General features: G+C 41.0%; 1 protein-coding gene across 1 annotated transcript; it reads right to left on the minus strand.

Annotated features, from left to right (window-relative positions):
- Nucleotides 1–1,904: 1,904 nt before the first annotated feature.
- On the minus strand, nucleotides 1,905–14,893 carry foxk1 (forkhead box K1; the record flags this gene model as incomplete). Its single annotated transcript, XM_079220070.1, has 9 exons — nucleotides 1,905–4,025; nucleotides 4,693–4,863; nucleotides 6,003–6,260; nucleotides 6,349–6,521; nucleotides 6,836–7,029; nucleotides 7,414–7,560; nucleotides 7,697–7,898; nucleotides 10,551–10,760; nucleotides 14,448–14,893. The coding sequence occupies 9 exons, from the start codon at nucleotides 14,891–14,893 to the stop codon at nucleotides 3,793–3,795; spliced, it is 2,034 nt and encodes a 677-aa protein (XP_079076196.1). The 3' UTR covers nucleotides 1,905–3,792.
- Nucleotides 14,894–16,613: the final 1,720 nt, after the last annotated feature.

Genomic DNA, 16,613 nt, shown 5'->3' on the forward strand with positions numbered 1-16,613 from the left:
CAGTCGGTGCTCTGAGCATGTGCGCACATTGGATTTTTTTTTCCACCTGTATTTTAGAAAAGAAAATGTATTAGTAATTGAGTCATTAAGTAGCATGGTAAATTAGCTACCCGACAAAAGGGACTCTGGAGCTGTTGGACGCGAACTGAAAATGTACTTTTTTCTCTCAGTGAACGGCGGATGTTTTACACGGTGCTTTTAGAGCGCCGTATGTTTTATAATTCTGTTTGTTAGCAACTCGCAAAGCATTATCACTGTCTGCTCAACAGACTGAACAATTGTGTCTGAATGTTGACTTTTGTACTGGAGAGAGGGTGAAGGAGGAAGGCAACTCAAGAACCTTCAGGCCCAGCTCTCCCATTTCACTTTTAGCCTCATCACTGGACTTTATACCTCGACTGGAAAAGGAGATGTGCTCTCGAGGCTTCACATACACAGGAGGATGTGCAGCTGCTGTGGGGCATTGTTTATTAATTACTGGATCATCAAGACAACACCCTTCACTCCGGAGTTTCTGATGCACAACTCTTGTGTGTACAAACCTCACTTTTTGTTGTGAATATATGCTCTACGTATCTGGTTCTGAGGTGTTAATAGTAGTTTGTAAATATTTAACACTTGGTCACATATTGTTTGGACATTTAAAAGAAACTGCAAATTTGGGAATTAATTAATCAATTTTGGTTAAAATATTGGTCACTAAACACTGAAACCTACTGATGGAAAGAAAAACAACCAGTATTTTCTGGAATGACAGAAATAGTTATGGAATCGTTTTCTAAATGTTTTAATTTATTTAAGTACTATGAACAGGAATAAAACTGTTACTGCTCACACAGTTGTTAGCACTTTTTTGGGGGAGTCTACACCCAAATTACAAAAAAACGTATTTCATTTCCTGTGAGAAGAAAACAGGATTATTTCACCGCAAGTGTATTGGGATTGTGGCAGAAATCTCAGGCATATAAAAAAAAATCTAGACAAGTGAAACCAAAACTATCAGCAGACTAACATTTTTTCATGTAATTTGGCTGCACTGACTCTTTTAAAAGAGTTCCAGCTAGAACACCAGGTCACCTTTTTATAAAGTCCAACGCTTGGGTCACTCCAGAAAAAAAGCCATGATTAGTCAGTTTTATGCTGCCTGGCCTTCTATTCTGACCTCGGCTCTATAGCGCTCCCCAGGGACGCCCTGGATCACCATATCAGGAGGAGCACTGACCCTCTGCCAGCCTGTGGCCAGTCCCTCTGCAGAAAGAAGGAAACGTTGCACAGCTGCAGAACCAGACGTTCACTGGCTCTCTGGCCGAGAGGAGCCCGGACGAAGCCGCCTCAAGGTACTGAGCGACTGCAGGGAAACTGCTGTTCATGTTTACGACGGCTGCAACTACAAATACTTTCAGTATTGATTATTCTTCCAGTTAAGTCTGAAAAATGTGTCAAAAATATATACAAAATTCCCAGCTTGTTTTGTCCATCCAAAAGGTTCAAACCAGAAGATTACATTTACAAGTATTTAGAAAAAGTACCAAACCCAAATACTATATTGGAGAAAGTTAAACGAGCCAATATTTGCATCTGAATGATCAAAACTAATTGTTTCAGCACTTATGTTGACAACTGTTGGCATTGTTACCGTTTGGATTTCTTGTGACTGATTCTCCCCCATCAGCTTTGTTTTACTCTCCAGTTTTGATTCAGTTAATTTTGCAGTAACATTTTATTTTTGTGCATTTTAAAATTTGTATGACAATGATCTCATGCATGTCTATTCTTCCTGATCATGATTTATACTGTTGTGACAATGATGGTACCTAAGAATAAAGATGGTTGGATACCTGCATTTGTCTGCTTAGGAACCCAACATGGCCGACACCCGGTCACAGACGAGAAAGACGATGAAATCCTTAAGTCAATGAGGAATTTTAATTTGTGCTACACATTTTAACAAATCACAAAAACAGGAACATTTAAAAATACATATACTTCTCTATTTCCAGAATGTTTACGTATTGACAACAGCTGTTTTTACATATAGCAAAATATTTTTTCTTTTCTCCAAAAATCAGAAAAAATACCTTCTAAATAGCTTTGTCATTTAGCAGATAGAGCAGCATACAATCATTACGCATCTTTTTTTGTTTTTATTTTTCTAATGTGCAACAACAATCACTGAAATCTTTCGCAAATTGGGCCTGATTGCCAGCTAAAAATGAGGCCCATGCGAGGACATTCAGAAAAGCTAAAGGCAGAGTGAGAATGAAAGATTAGAGGAGGGGTGGTGGGGGGGAGAAAGTGCTGAAGAATATCTAATGAGGGCAGTGTCTGTGACAGGAATTGCTAAACGCTTGATGCCTCGGTAGAGACTGCAAAGATAGAAACTGCTCACTGAGGAGAGGTAGATTGGGAGAAAGGTTATTGTTTTTCAGGGAAATTGAAAGCAAAAGAGTCCAGTAGAAAATGTGAGAAGTACCATACAGAAAGAAAGAAAACAAGACGAGCTGTTGAAATCTGTGGTCACGTGTTGGTCCCGCCCCTTCCCCTGATAAAAACTGATGCAAGTCTTCAGATGCAACATAACTGTCACCGTTGTAGTGTTGCCGATCATGTTCTGTTAAAGAAGCGCTGTGTTAAGTATCTAAAAAGGTAAAGCTTTCTAAAGGTTAAAATAAAATGACAAAGAAATGTAGAAATATTTAAGGCGTTAAGGATTATTACAATAATGCTTTTCTGTGCTAACACAAACAAAACTGTACGCACAGGCTGTTCCATTTCTCCTTTTAGCACTACTGAAAAAAAATTAAAACAATCAGTTTGTCTACATTAGGTTAGCTCCACTTCAATCAACTCCAAATAGTTGCCTCTTTTTTTTCCTTTTCTTTTTTACCCTTCTCTGCTGTCCGGTCACACAGATCATCTCGGATCTGAGGAGCTTCACTGATGATCTGAAGTGAAGCAAAAACTGCAAAGTCCTCGTTTGTTGTTCCTGGATTTCCTCCCGTCTATTCTTCCAAAAGCAAAACCCATTTATTTCCGTTTGTGCTTTACAGAGAAGGCAAGAAGGATAGACCCCTCACATTCTGGGCCTAATATAAATATCTTTCTTTTATAAGTAAGACCGTTTCAGTAAAAGTGGCCTTATGAAGAGTACAATCATATTCTTAACAGTCTCCCACGCCCCATCAGTGGTCTGCGTATACGCAGCGAAGTCCTCTGTCCACTATTGTGTGAAGTTACACAATATATCAAACTCTGATCGTCACAGTTTCTTCTATAAATACCGGCCATTTCAAAATCTCTGAACACGCATTCCCTGGTTTTAAAATCAGGCAACGACTAAATAAGTGCAAGAGTTCTTTGGCCTGGAAGTGACAGTAACTGATGCATCTCATCCATCAGAGGAAAGGTTGTATGTGAGATATTATCCAACATTCACATCGTAAAAGTAGTGCTGAAATGATTGTAATATGCATAATGCTCTATAAGCTTAATATCCTTACTTGTGTTGTCAGTGAGTAATGGATTACATTAAAAAGAATGTAAAGCTGAAAAAGTCCTGAAAGATTTACTTGCTTTGAATACAGAATGTATTTGAAAAGTTTTAATATATTTTTGACCAAAAAATATGTTCCTTACAATCGAATTCCCTTCTGTCGAGAGAGAGGCTGCCTGTACATTTTTTATTTTTTGGCCGTGGCGGCTGCAGTCATATCAAATGAATATAAAAGGCAAAGCAGTTAGGGGACCATGAGGAGGCTGTCCATTTGGGTACCTGGTTAGAGGCCCTGGGTTTTACTTCCTAGGGTCGTGGGTTTGTGATGTCATAGCCACGATGACGGGCTGCTGAGTGGGCGTGACTTGATGCTGAACGGATTCAGTCCCACCCTCGTCCTCCATCTTCGGCCGCTTGGCCTGGGGCTCCCCCAGCTGCTCGACTACAATTTCTGCACTGGGCTGTCGACTCACCAGCACTGGAGGGGAGCTGGAGGCCTGAGCAGCCAAGATCTGGAGAGGACTACTCAGGACTGGAAAGGAAATAAAGTGGAATGAGTGTCTGGATGCCTTAATCCCCATCTTTTATTGTTATTTGTGTTTATTGGTTCTCCGTTTTACAGGTAAGTTCAAGGCAAATACTTTGACATGCTATTACTTTATTATATATATATATATATATATATATATATATATATATATATATATATATATATATATATATATATATATATATATATATATATACATACACACACACATACACACTACTACTACTTTTTCTTTATCTTGTGAAATACTGCACTGACATTTTATGATGTACATTTGTAAAAAATCACTGTGACAAGTGATTTTTTTAATGGCATACTATACCTTCTTTTTGTGACATGATTTTTTATGACTTTCTTTTTTACCCACATACTTTGACATTCTATACTATAACCTTTTAATGCCTTTTTTCGACATTATACTATGTTTGACTTTTTTTAGACATTCTATACTGTGACAAAGACTTTTTATTTGACTTACTGTTTTTCACATTCAATTGAGTTAATTTTGTATAGCCCAAAATCACAATATGTTTTATTACATTTTTTTCTGCCATCCTATACTATGACATTTTACCCAATACCCATCTTTTAAAGAGAAAACATAAATCAGTCTATATTTATCATCCCCGAGTGAGAAGAAAAATCTTACCAGATGCATTGGCAAGAATGGTTGCTGTGGCAACAGCAGTGGTGTGTTTGCCGTTCTGAGTAACAGGACGAACAGGAAGTTGATGTAAACCCAGGGCCAGGTTTCGCCCATCCCCACCCTTTACTGCACTGTCCACAGTCTGGATCACTCGCTCTCTGTTCAGCTGGGCTTCTGATGGAAACACAAACGCACAATCAAAACCTGTAAAAGCATCGCAAACAAAGGCCTTTGTCTCCCGCTCCAAGCTCAACGAATACAATGTGTAGCTGTTAAATCATCTCGTATGATAATGCCTCTCACATTCATTTGCATCTATAAATGCTGCAGCAGCAAAAACATGTGCCCTTGTTGGATTACTAAAGTAACTATATAACTTAATTTCTACAAAATGAGTTAAATTCATCACCTCACCATCTGTGTTGCCAAATTCCTCGGCCTCCATAACGTGAGTACACACGTGTCAGAGTTTCAAGTTTGTTTTTATAAACTTTTTGGTCCTAGAATAATAAAATCAATTGCTTTTTCAGTCCACTAGATGGTGCTGTGTTTTGTGGTGAGGTCAGCAGAGGTACCCTAACTCTGGATCCGCGTGATCAGATAATATTATGAACCCAGACACGAGGTCATTTGATGTTCCGACATTTTTGGGATTTCCACAACAAGTATAAAGCAGAAAGAGTGGTTATGGTGAATGGTGGAAATGCTAACAGTTTGCTCGCACGGAGATAAGCCCCGCCCCCTCTCCGGCGCATCCAGTTCGAATGATGTGACGATGTAGACTATAATACAAACAGTTCAGTTTGTCAAGTGCATGCAGCATTTATAACATTGTTGGTCCGTTTGTCTCCTTGACAATAATTGCTGCAATAAAAATTATTAAAGTGAGATGAACAGACTGAAAATGTTATTTTATTAGATCAAATATGTTGACAAAGTTTTCGTTTGGGGACAATTTGCGGGGGAAAAAAGGGAATAAATTGCAATATATCGCAATACTCAATGTATCGTGACTTAAGTATCGTGGGAATGTTTTTGCGTCCCCTTTGCAACTGAAAGTCCCAGGGTGTATTTTAATCAGTCAGTAAGTTTGCTATTGTCCCTCAAGAGTTCAATAATGCATTTCACAGAGATGAAAAACATTAAATTATCCTAAACCTTTGAAAAGGTTCTTGAGAAATGTCTTCACAATACTGCAGAAAGTACAACAATCCCACAACAGCTTAAAAAAGTTATAAATATGAACTTATTCAATATAATCACATAATACATACAACTAGAGCACTCCTTAAAAGACATTCCCGTGGCTGTACCTCTGAGCTCAGTGTTGCCCTCTGTTCCTCCAACAGAGGGAGCGCTGTACCCATTCGGAGGGTTGGAAGTAGGAGGGGCGCTGGTGACCACCCGCACCATGGTGATAGAGGACTGAGTGGGGCTCTGGAGCATGTGGATGGGCTGGATTTGGCCACCACCACTTGGAAGGAAAGCAAGGGCTTTCCCCTGGCCTGAGGGCAGGACTATCGGGTGAGCGGGTGCAGCCATGATGACATGCTGACCACTGACCGGAGATCCTACGCAGAGACACAAACATCATGTCACCTGTTGTAGATGTGAAAGCCTTCATGTGCGTGTCTTTTTTTGTTTGTTGTGAAAGCTTACCTGGGGCACTCTGAGAATACCTATACTCGGGTACAGATGCCAGTTTGTGAGCCAGCTGTTCGTGGTGGTCGTGGGGGATAGGAGAGCCCTCCCTGCTCAGACATTCAGGAGTCTGCAGTCCGCTAGACGGAGGAGAAAGAAGTCCCTGGTGGGTTGGGGAGGCAGGAGCACTCCTGTAAAAGAAGGAATAGGAGGAAGAGAGACAGAAGCAAAAGGAGAAAGACCAAAGCAATCAATTAATACATCAAGAGACCTTTTATAATATACAGAGCTCCCCGACTGCCAGTGCTTCTGCTGAATATGTAAACCTAGTAATTAGACTTACTTTGTTCTATCCAATCAAATGATAGCAAGGAGCAGAAGCAGAGAGAAAGAAGAAAGGATTAACAGAAACAGAAGCGACTGAGCATGTGTCTGAGTGTGTCTGAGTCCGTCTATCTGTGTGTGTGTGTGTGTGTGTGTACGCCCATGCAGCTGATCAACTTACCTAGAAGAGAGAGGTCCGAATGGCGTCCTAAAGCAAGCCACCCCTCTTTGCCTTCTTTTCCTGAAGGCTTGCTCCACCAACTTGCTCTCAGAAGCAGAATCCACACGCCAAAAACTCCCTTTCCCAGGCTCATCCTGAGAACGGGCCACTTTGAGAAAGTAGCGATTGAGAGACAGGTTGTGTCTTATTGAGTTCTGCAGGAAGGCAAAATAAAGGGTTTTGCCACTGTTGAGAGAATTTCTCACAATTTCTTTATAATTATAATGCGTGTATTACTTGACTTTCTTTCGTTACACTCATTGTCTGCTTGCTTCTTCACAGTACATTTTGTTTGTAAGCCCTCTCGAGTTTGAGAGTAATGCAACGAACTTAGCTTGCGCTACGGTGCCATAAAAGAAGAAAGCTTAACCATGACTCATTTTAGGACACATTTTCTTTCTTTTTCTGACATCACTGAAGGTTGCTGCAGCTACTTAAGTCGTCAGATTTCATCATAATGTGTTGCTGTGAAGTTTGGATTGTCATGTCAAACGATGGCTACAACATTACCTGTTCAGTTTAAGACAGAAAGAGCCTACCTGCCAGCCCTTGTCTGCAGTGCGATAGTAGGGGTAGTGTTTGGTGATATGGGCGTAGATGCCAGAGAGAGTCAGCTGTTTGTCCGGGGCAGAAGAGATGGCCTGGACGATTAGCTGCGCGTAGGAATAAGGTGGCTTGGACTCATCCTAGACAAACCAGGCACAAGTATTAATATCCACACATTGCCATGACCATATTGTCACAAGAAACCCCTTTGAAAGCTAAATGTGTCTTCTCAGTGATTTATTTAGGTAACTTCTTCTGATGTTACTGGGTCTTCACCTTGGGGCTGTCTCCACCGGCCGACTCCCCCCGCGGCTCACTTCCCCCGCCTCTCTGCTCGACAATGCTTCGTCTCTGCTCAGAAACAGCCTTGGAGGCATATTCAGCTGCTAACTGGAGGTCAGAGGTCACGTTGCGTCCATAGCGATGATACCCTGATGATCCTGCCCCTCGTGGACTAGCCGGACAGGAGGTCGGAACACTGGAGAAGAGAGAGCGGTCTGTCAACAGAGTCTCACTAGAGGAGACCTTTGGATGGATACAAAGGCAAGTTTATTTGTATAGCACATTTCAACAACAAGGAGATTCAAAGTGCTTCACATAAAACCATTAAAAGCATCAAAACAACAAAGAATTTAAGTCCACAAACATGGAAAAAGAGAGGTCAACTTAATAAAGAGATTAACTGATCCTTTTGTGACCTCAACACAAAATTCATTAAATCCCTAATAAACATTATAAAAACATATTTTATGAAATAAGGCGAATACTGCACTGAAAATAAAAACAGTGAGCACGTACGCTATTCACTATTTTCAGTAAATCTTAATAGGATACCAAAAATAAATAGATAAATAAGAATCCACATAGACCTTCTGTCTGTTTAATCGTCTTAAAATAATTGTACATGTTATTGTATTTAAATTTGAAAAATCATGTGCCGTTTTAAAATACCAAATTAAAATGTGTATTTTGAATATAATCTTTTTAGCATAGGATGACAAATTGACACACACATAAGCTACATTTGGAAAAATGATAATGTCTCAGATCTGGGTCGTTCTTAACACATAAAACACACACAGCAATGAGCAAAATACTCAAAAGGTAAGTTAATCATTAACTAGGCTTTATCTGGCGCTGTTGAGACAAAACACAAGGAAAACCCAGTAACTTATACAACACACACCTGCATCTGTTAGTAAAGTAAACACTGGTTTCTCGGATAGTCAGTGTGCTTTGATTTGCCTTTGGCAACAGAGAGCCGAAGATACACAGACAGACAGACACTTTGTATTTTTTGGCTGGGAAAACTAGGCTGCAGGCTCTGTTTTGCAAGTCCCATTTTAAGCTCAGCTTTGAAAAATGAATGAGGAAGACAAGACACTTCTAATGTTGCTTAAGTTCATCTTAAGTATTAAAATTAGGGCTGAACGATTGGAAAAAAACAGCTAAATACAATTAGATGATTGACAATATCAAATTGAATGATCATTTTTCCATCCCTCATTTCATCTAAATGACTTTGGTGGGATCTCAAGTCGGTGGACAATGATGTGTAGTCCAGGACATCTGCCACAATAAGTAATATAAAATTGTATTTTGACACACATTTTGCCTCCTGCGATTTGAAAATTGCAGGCCTTTGACACAATGTTGATTAATTGTGCAGCCCTGTTTAAAACATGATTGTGTCTGTAAATCTACATCCTTAAACTGCATCAAAAGTCTCGTGTGCCCCCATGCTGGCCGGGGCAGAAGAATGTTATTGTATACAGTTCATTTCAGTTGCCAAACAGGAAAAGTGACTCTTATCACCCCGTGAAGAGACACCATTGGTGTTTAAGTGGAGGCATGTGCTTTTACTATACTCGTCGTCATGTTGCATGTACTGTATGTGGATACTGTCAAGGAAGGTGGAAAGAGGCCACAGTGGAAAGAGGCCACAGCCCAAAGTGGTGGAGAGATGTCTGAGCAAGCGTCTTTACTCTGAGTGAGTGTGTTGTGTGTGTTTGTCCACGTGTGAGAGAACAGGAGCTGAGGGCTGAGTGGGGGCTCTGAAAAGGAAACCGCGAATGGACGGAAAAATGGCCTACAGGCAAAACAATCTGCCCGATAGCCAATCACACGCCTCGAAGCTGCAGCCATTCCATATAAGGCAGGCACACACAAGCCGACATTGGTGGGGACGTGTGATGCAGAGACCATTATAGGCCACCAGAGGGCACAATCGGCACCGCCATGTTGGCCGGTAGCACATGCTGTATACATTTATAGAGCAGTGATTTTCAAACATGTGCTATCACGGCTTATTAGAGTGCCGGTTTCAACCATGACAGAAACACTGCAGCAGCTGTTGAATACTCCTTCAACCAGAAAGGAGATTATCAGTGAAAATTAGCTGATACTGTATGTGATTGGAAAAAACATTGCAGGCCTTTGGATCACAATTGAACATGAAAAAATAACCAAAGCCTCACGTTTACAATTGCTTACACGTGAATAAACATGAACAGACCCAAGACAAGGCAAGAAAGTAAACCACTGGTGTACTGTGATAGACCTAAAACACTTATATATACACTGATATTTGCTTGATAGAGCAAATCTAAGCAGGATGATTTAATAAGTATTATGGCTGCAATAAATAATTATTTTCATTACACCTTAATCGGCTTAGTTATTTTGTAAATTAATCGCTTGCTGATTTTGATTTCCTAATCCCAGGGTGAAGCCAAACCGTCAGTTTAATACCATATAATGAAAAAGAAAAATCAGAAAATCCTCTAAATGAAGGTGGAATCAGGGAATGTTGAATGGTTTTCTTATAAAACTGCAATTGATCATTTATCTAAATAGTTGCCAATTAATTTTCTGTCAGGAGAATAATTAAATGATTGACTTATTGTAACAACTAATATCTATTTACACTGAAGACTCAATCAAAAAATACCTTAAAGCTCAGCAAGCGTAAACAGTCACAACAATGAACTAAAAAGTTATTTACAAAAAACAACTTCCAAATACGTTCAACCATATGGTCTATATTTATTAAATGTGTAGATTATGCTGTGTTTACATTGATCCATGTAAACCTGTTGGGGTTCATATGATTGTGCGTTTCTCTCCTTACCTGATGGTGCCTGTGGGCGAGGGCATCGGCGATCCAAATGCTCTGATGTGCTCTTCATGCTGCTGCATTGTGGGAATGCTTATTTTGAGGGGGGAAATGTGGGGCAGAAGTGGCCGAGGGGGAAGAGAAGGCTGCTCCCTGTGCTCCTCCGGCTGCAGGAGTGACATAAACTGGATCTTGATTACTGTACTGGGAAAACGAAACACACACCTAGAGAGCAGGGCGGCAGGAGGGAGAGGCGGTGGAAGCCACAGGACAGAAGAAAAGACAGAGATAAATTTCGATTAGTGCATTCTCTCCGATACAGCTAAGCATTTAACAAATTGATTCTAATCTGAAGGGACTGTTCTGACGCTTTGAATCATATCACATGACTTTCCTCAGCAGATTGAGTTTGCCCAGTTGACAATGTGTACATGTCATTTATATTTTTCTGAGCACTTTACAGATTTATTGTCTTAAAACTCAATTCTTTGTCTTAATGTGCTCAAGAAAATGTAAATTTGAACATTTACAGTACAATGACAATTGTTTCCAAAGTCAAGTATGAACTTGAAATCGCAATGTTATTATACGTTTGAATTATACACAGTCGATTACAAATCTGCCATATGTGACAGGAAGCTTGTGTTATATTTAGAAATATGAAACCATGTCATTAAGCACTTCCCCCTTAACTACAGAGGTTTGTTTTTAATATAAACAATGTCTTTAGCCAACCCCTTTTGTGGACAAAGAACTAGTTTGGTGTAGACTTGACACAACATCCATTAACCAGCATTTCGTCTTCTTCACGCAGGTCTGGACAACTGCCTCAACAAAAGCAAGGATCAGTCAGGCCCAAGTTAGTTCAAGCCTAAACAAAGAAAAACTGAAAATAATTATATGTGTTGATTGAGTAAATGTTTCACAGTGGAACCGTAATAACTAATATAAGTAGCTTTAATGTTTCCTAGCAGGTTCCGGCAGCAAGGTTGCATATTCACTGAAATTAAGTATTTGTGACTGCAACCATCATATCTGCCCAAATATGATAATTTGTGTCTTTAAGCAATAAACATCCCAGATAATTCTAGGGGTGCTGAGCCCAGGCTAAGACCTCCCTGAAGAGACGAACAAAGAAAAAGAAAAAACATCCACACAGGACTGCAAAGATTTTGTAAGCAGTTTCAGGCAGTTAAACCAGTCTGTGCTCCATCGTTTCTCTATAATTTGTCTTCTGAAAAATAAATCGCAGCTGCTTAATTCAAGACGGGACCCATGTACAGTTTGCTCACAGCTGTCTCTGCCTGGAGCAGGCCCTCCTCAGCAAGTGGCTGTCCATGCAAGAAGAGCTCTAGTGAGAGGACAAAGACTTGTGGCAACTCTGAAGGAGCTTCAGGGTCCCACAGCTGAGAAGGAAGAGAATGTGCAGAGAACAATTTTTGCTGAATTCCTTCAACAGTCCCAGCTGTAAAGAGAAAGCCACTGTTCAAAGAACTCACATGATATTTTGACTAGTGCTTGAACTATAGAGCATGTGAGAGACTGAGACAAAGTGGAAAAAGGTTCAAGAGTTTAAAAGGAGGTCTTTATGGATTTCAAAGCAAATCTATGAGATTGTATCCACACGGCTCTCAACATGGCGATGGTTAAGACAGCGGCGAGCAGCTAATGGAGCTAACAGAACGAAAAAGTGCAAACAATGACAACAAGGCTGACAGTGTTAAACTGGGATGGGGCGGGGGCATTCGATTATTAGTTATTATTATTAGTTATCAGAGGTATACACCGTATGAGCGCAGTGCAGAGCGGTGGCCATGACTAGCCAGTGGGAAACACAAACAGAGACTAAAATGCACTAACATGCACTCGAGACAGCTACATAAACAAAGCACAGAGAAGCTTGGAGTACAACACATGCAGAGGACATGAGACTTCATTCTCTGCTCAGGACTCCATTACTTGTTTGCTGCTACATACATGTTCTGAATGTCCTATAGAGAACCTTTAATGGGACCACAATTAAGCCTCTTTGCGATCATACTGGCCCCCGAAACACATCATGTCCAACATTATAGCCAGCTGTGTAAATGCTTCGCTACTGAAGGCTTGAGACGGTAAGAGGGTTAAACAATTGCAACGATATGCAAAAAACAGAGATATAAAAAAAATCTACACATGAATAACTTAAAAACAATGTTAATGTCCTGGAGCAGATAATTCAGAAGTCAGCCCAATCTGAAATTTGAGGCAGGAGATGAAAACTGCTGCTCGCTCAGGGTCCTAGGGTCAAAAGTTCTGTAAAGAAAACTGGGAATACTTGGCAGACTCCAAATGACTTGAAGGTGGCGAATACAAGCAACTGTTGTGCTGTATTTTTACTCCAAACAATCTGAAGACATTCGCTGATATTAAAGTATTTTTCTGCTCAGCAGTGTCCTAATGAACCCAAATGCTTTTCAAAGTTGTAAAATAATAATAATGTATAACTACAGTAAATATACAAGGATAACTAAAACGACTAATTAAATCAGCCTCTTCTCAATTTGAAGAGGGTTCAGACCTAACTCAACTGTCTTCTATCTATCTTTGTAATCCTGAGACAGGCACCAGGACCAGAGCAACACTTGTGGACATGGCCTTGGTTTTTGAGTCTTGTGTTTACTCCATGTGCTCCAGCAATGAGGATGTCATTTTAGCCTGCACTTCCGGTCCAATGCAAACCACACCCCCAAACAGTCCTGATAGCCAATCAGAGAGGACCTCCACCCCCCACCCCCACCCTGTACGTGATTGACACACACACACACACACACACACAAAGTCAAAGCTTTCAGTTTGAGATTGTAATAAACAAACCAGTGAAGGGAAATGTGTTGCCTTGACAGTGTTGCAACAACAGAAAGAGTGAAACCATATTCAAACACCGCATACTTCCTGGTTAACAAAAACAAAAACGCATTTCAAGTTTCAAAACAAACACACCATTGCTCCCAAGGCTCGTGAACCGAGGCGTCAGTGGTGCGTTTGTTTACATAAAGGTTGACGTGACGGCGACAGGTCGGCGAGCAGCTTTGCAACGAGCCGACGTTGTCGTCCTAAAACTGAGACACACGACTTTTACCTCCAGACAAGATAAAAACCAAATGTTCGGGCGTTTTAGAAAATCCAGGTTTGCCACAATATAACAACACGACGATGTGCAACACGTCATCGCAACCTTTTAACAATAGTTCACTAGTTTTGACTTGTCGTGAGGCCAAATTAAGCTAAGTTTGCTAACGGCTAAAACAGCTAACTAGCTAGGTTAATTCCGTGGGGTCAAAGGTCACCTGGAGAGGCTCCCCTAGACAGATGGAAATAATAATAATAATAATAATAATAAAACAGCTCAGGGGAACACATGTTAGCGTATTATGCTACAGCTTCCCTGACCAAACCGAGGGTAAAGTTCACTTAAACCGACGCTAAACCCGATCAAACCAAATCAAACCGCTCTCATTGGGGTGTCATGACAAACTTGGTGTCCCTGTCAGAATGCGTCTCTTAGTTTGGACGTTTTAATTTACGGAGAACGTCACACATTTGGAAAAGTTAGGACATCCACTAAAAACTATTACGGCTTCTCAGTTATGTGATCACAAAAGCCCACATACAATGTTGTGGATTTAGTTTTAAAAATGTGATTCAGCCAACCGGCGTCCACACACACACACAAAAAAAAGTGTGGGGTGGAGGTGGGGGGGGGGGGCTTTAAATGGGATACAAAACATGTCATGACACCACCGGCTCCGAGGCGGTTTGACCAACAAGAGGTCAAATGCTTGAATTGAACATTAAAGTTTATGCAGCCACGCGCCGTGGGACCACACTCAGCCCGTCGGTTAGCGGCCATGCTAACTGACTTGCACTCACTCTCTGGGCAGCGCCAGCGGCGGCGCGCCTCTCCGCTGGAACACCCCGTCAACGAACACGCCGTTCTTGCCCAAACACCGGAGGGAGAACCCGTTGGTCTCGTCGTAGGTGATCTGCAGGTGTCGCCTGGAGATGAAGCTCGAGTGGCCCATATTGATGTCCACGGAGCCGTGAGACGAGTTCCGGCCTATGGTGACCGTCCTCTGGCGCATCACGAACTCAAAGTCCCGGCCCTCGAGTCTGGCCAGGGCCTGAGACGGGGGACACGCGAGGCGCATGGGGAAAAGCCCTCCGTCGGCGCGAGCTTCCATCATCGAAGGACCCAAGAGGCCGAGCGAGGGCTGGTGGTAGGAGTGCGAGGTCACCGCGACACGCACGGGACTGCATGGTGCCGACTGTAAAGCAAGCAGGGCTCGAGCTCCGGTGTCTTCCCGGTAGTCTGCCATCTTCTTTCGGACGGTCAACACACTCACACGCGCGCACACACACACACTTTACTTCTCGCACACACAAAGTTGCAACGTGAGAGTTTTCGGCCAGGGCACTTGCTCGCTCCGTGGCTGTCGGAACAACATGGAGTCCGAGTCGGTGCAAGAACGGGACTGGAGTCGCTGCCAGGAACGGGACTGGTGCTGCATTCAGGGACCCTTGGAAAACCTCGACAGTCAAACTGCACCCTTATTGGTTCAATGCTACTGAGGAAACGCAGAAATAATTTATTCAAACTGCTATGGGATCCAATATAACACGTAGATTTTTCAAAACATTTTAAATTATGTGTGCCGTTTGAGGTGAACAGATTGCTAAACCTTGACATGAAGTAGATTATTTTTGCACAGAATATTTTAAACACTGGAATCTTTCCCAAACGACCACATAAGAACAATATTAAAAACACAATCAAAAAGAAAATACTAGAATAAACCGGGATAAAAAAAAATAGACATATAGTGATGAATTGAATTTGATAAATTAAATTCATGTTCATTTACATTTGGAGAAAATCCATGCCAGGCCGCAATAAAGGCACTAATTATGTTGACATCAGAAATAGAAACCGATCACTTGCACGGAATTACAATTAAGTGATTAAGTGATCGTGATCATGGCTCTGTCCTGAACGCCACATCTGGGCACCTCTGCCGATAGGCTGCAGTTATTGTCGTCACACCAGGAAACTGGAGGTTGAGTTCAGTAGTATCTCGACATTTATCAACTGTGGTATTAATCAAAACTGAAATTCACCACAGTCTTTCCTGGATTGCGGATCTAAATCAATCTAAATCGGTGCAAATGGTTCAGTGAATATAACAAAAATATTTAAAAAACTAAATTAATGAATCATACAAGTTATGAAAAGACACTGAAAATATACCAGCGGGGATTACATACAGTTCATGGTGTTGTTATTGTATCCTACACTTTGGTTTGCTTTACCAATATTCCTGAAAATGGTGCATTTAATTGACAGGTCTGGTGTAATATCACATATTTCAATTATGTTCAGCAGATGACATGTGAAATGTTCCTCAATCACCAAGAACATGTGGTGTCGTTGGTTTGCGCCTCAGATTTTTCTTTTCTTTTTTTGTAATCTCTACCCTCTGTTTATAAACATGGAAAGAACAAGATGGTGGAAAAACGCGGATAATGGATCTGTGCAGTGGCAGGAACAATGAATACAGAATGACAACAGAGCATCCACACGAGTGCGCTGCTGTGATATAAAACATCCAGAGAGACCGGCACACAGCCATTATAACATAGTCACAGTAGGCCACTTAATGCACTCTATTACTGAAATAGCTTGTTAAATATTAACTCACTGCCTGATACTTTAATAAACCCTTTTTTTATTTCGGTCCTATATTCAACAGCAGGTGGAAAGAAATAAACAAACACGTGCTTACTATAATGAAAGTCTGTCAGCCTGCAATAAATATTAGTACTTCCTTTGGTAAAGCTTTTGTTATCAAACACATGTTGATTTAACTGCATGGTTAAGCGACAACACAATAGTGGGTGGTGCTGTTGTGGAAGATGTTTTGTGTTATTTTGTCATTTCACCTGACCTCCTGACATGTGACTTACTGGGAAACACATTTCCCTCATATGTTGTATTTTTTATTTTTTTTAAGTATCAAAATGTCTGTCTTGCTTCTGATT

Source organism: Taurulus bubalis (assembly GCF_910589615.1).
Source record: "Taurulus bubalis genome assembly, chromosome: 6".
In the NCBI taxonomy this organism is placed as follows: Eukaryota; Metazoa; Chordata; class Actinopteri; order Perciformes; family Cottidae; genus Taurulus; species Taurulus bubalis.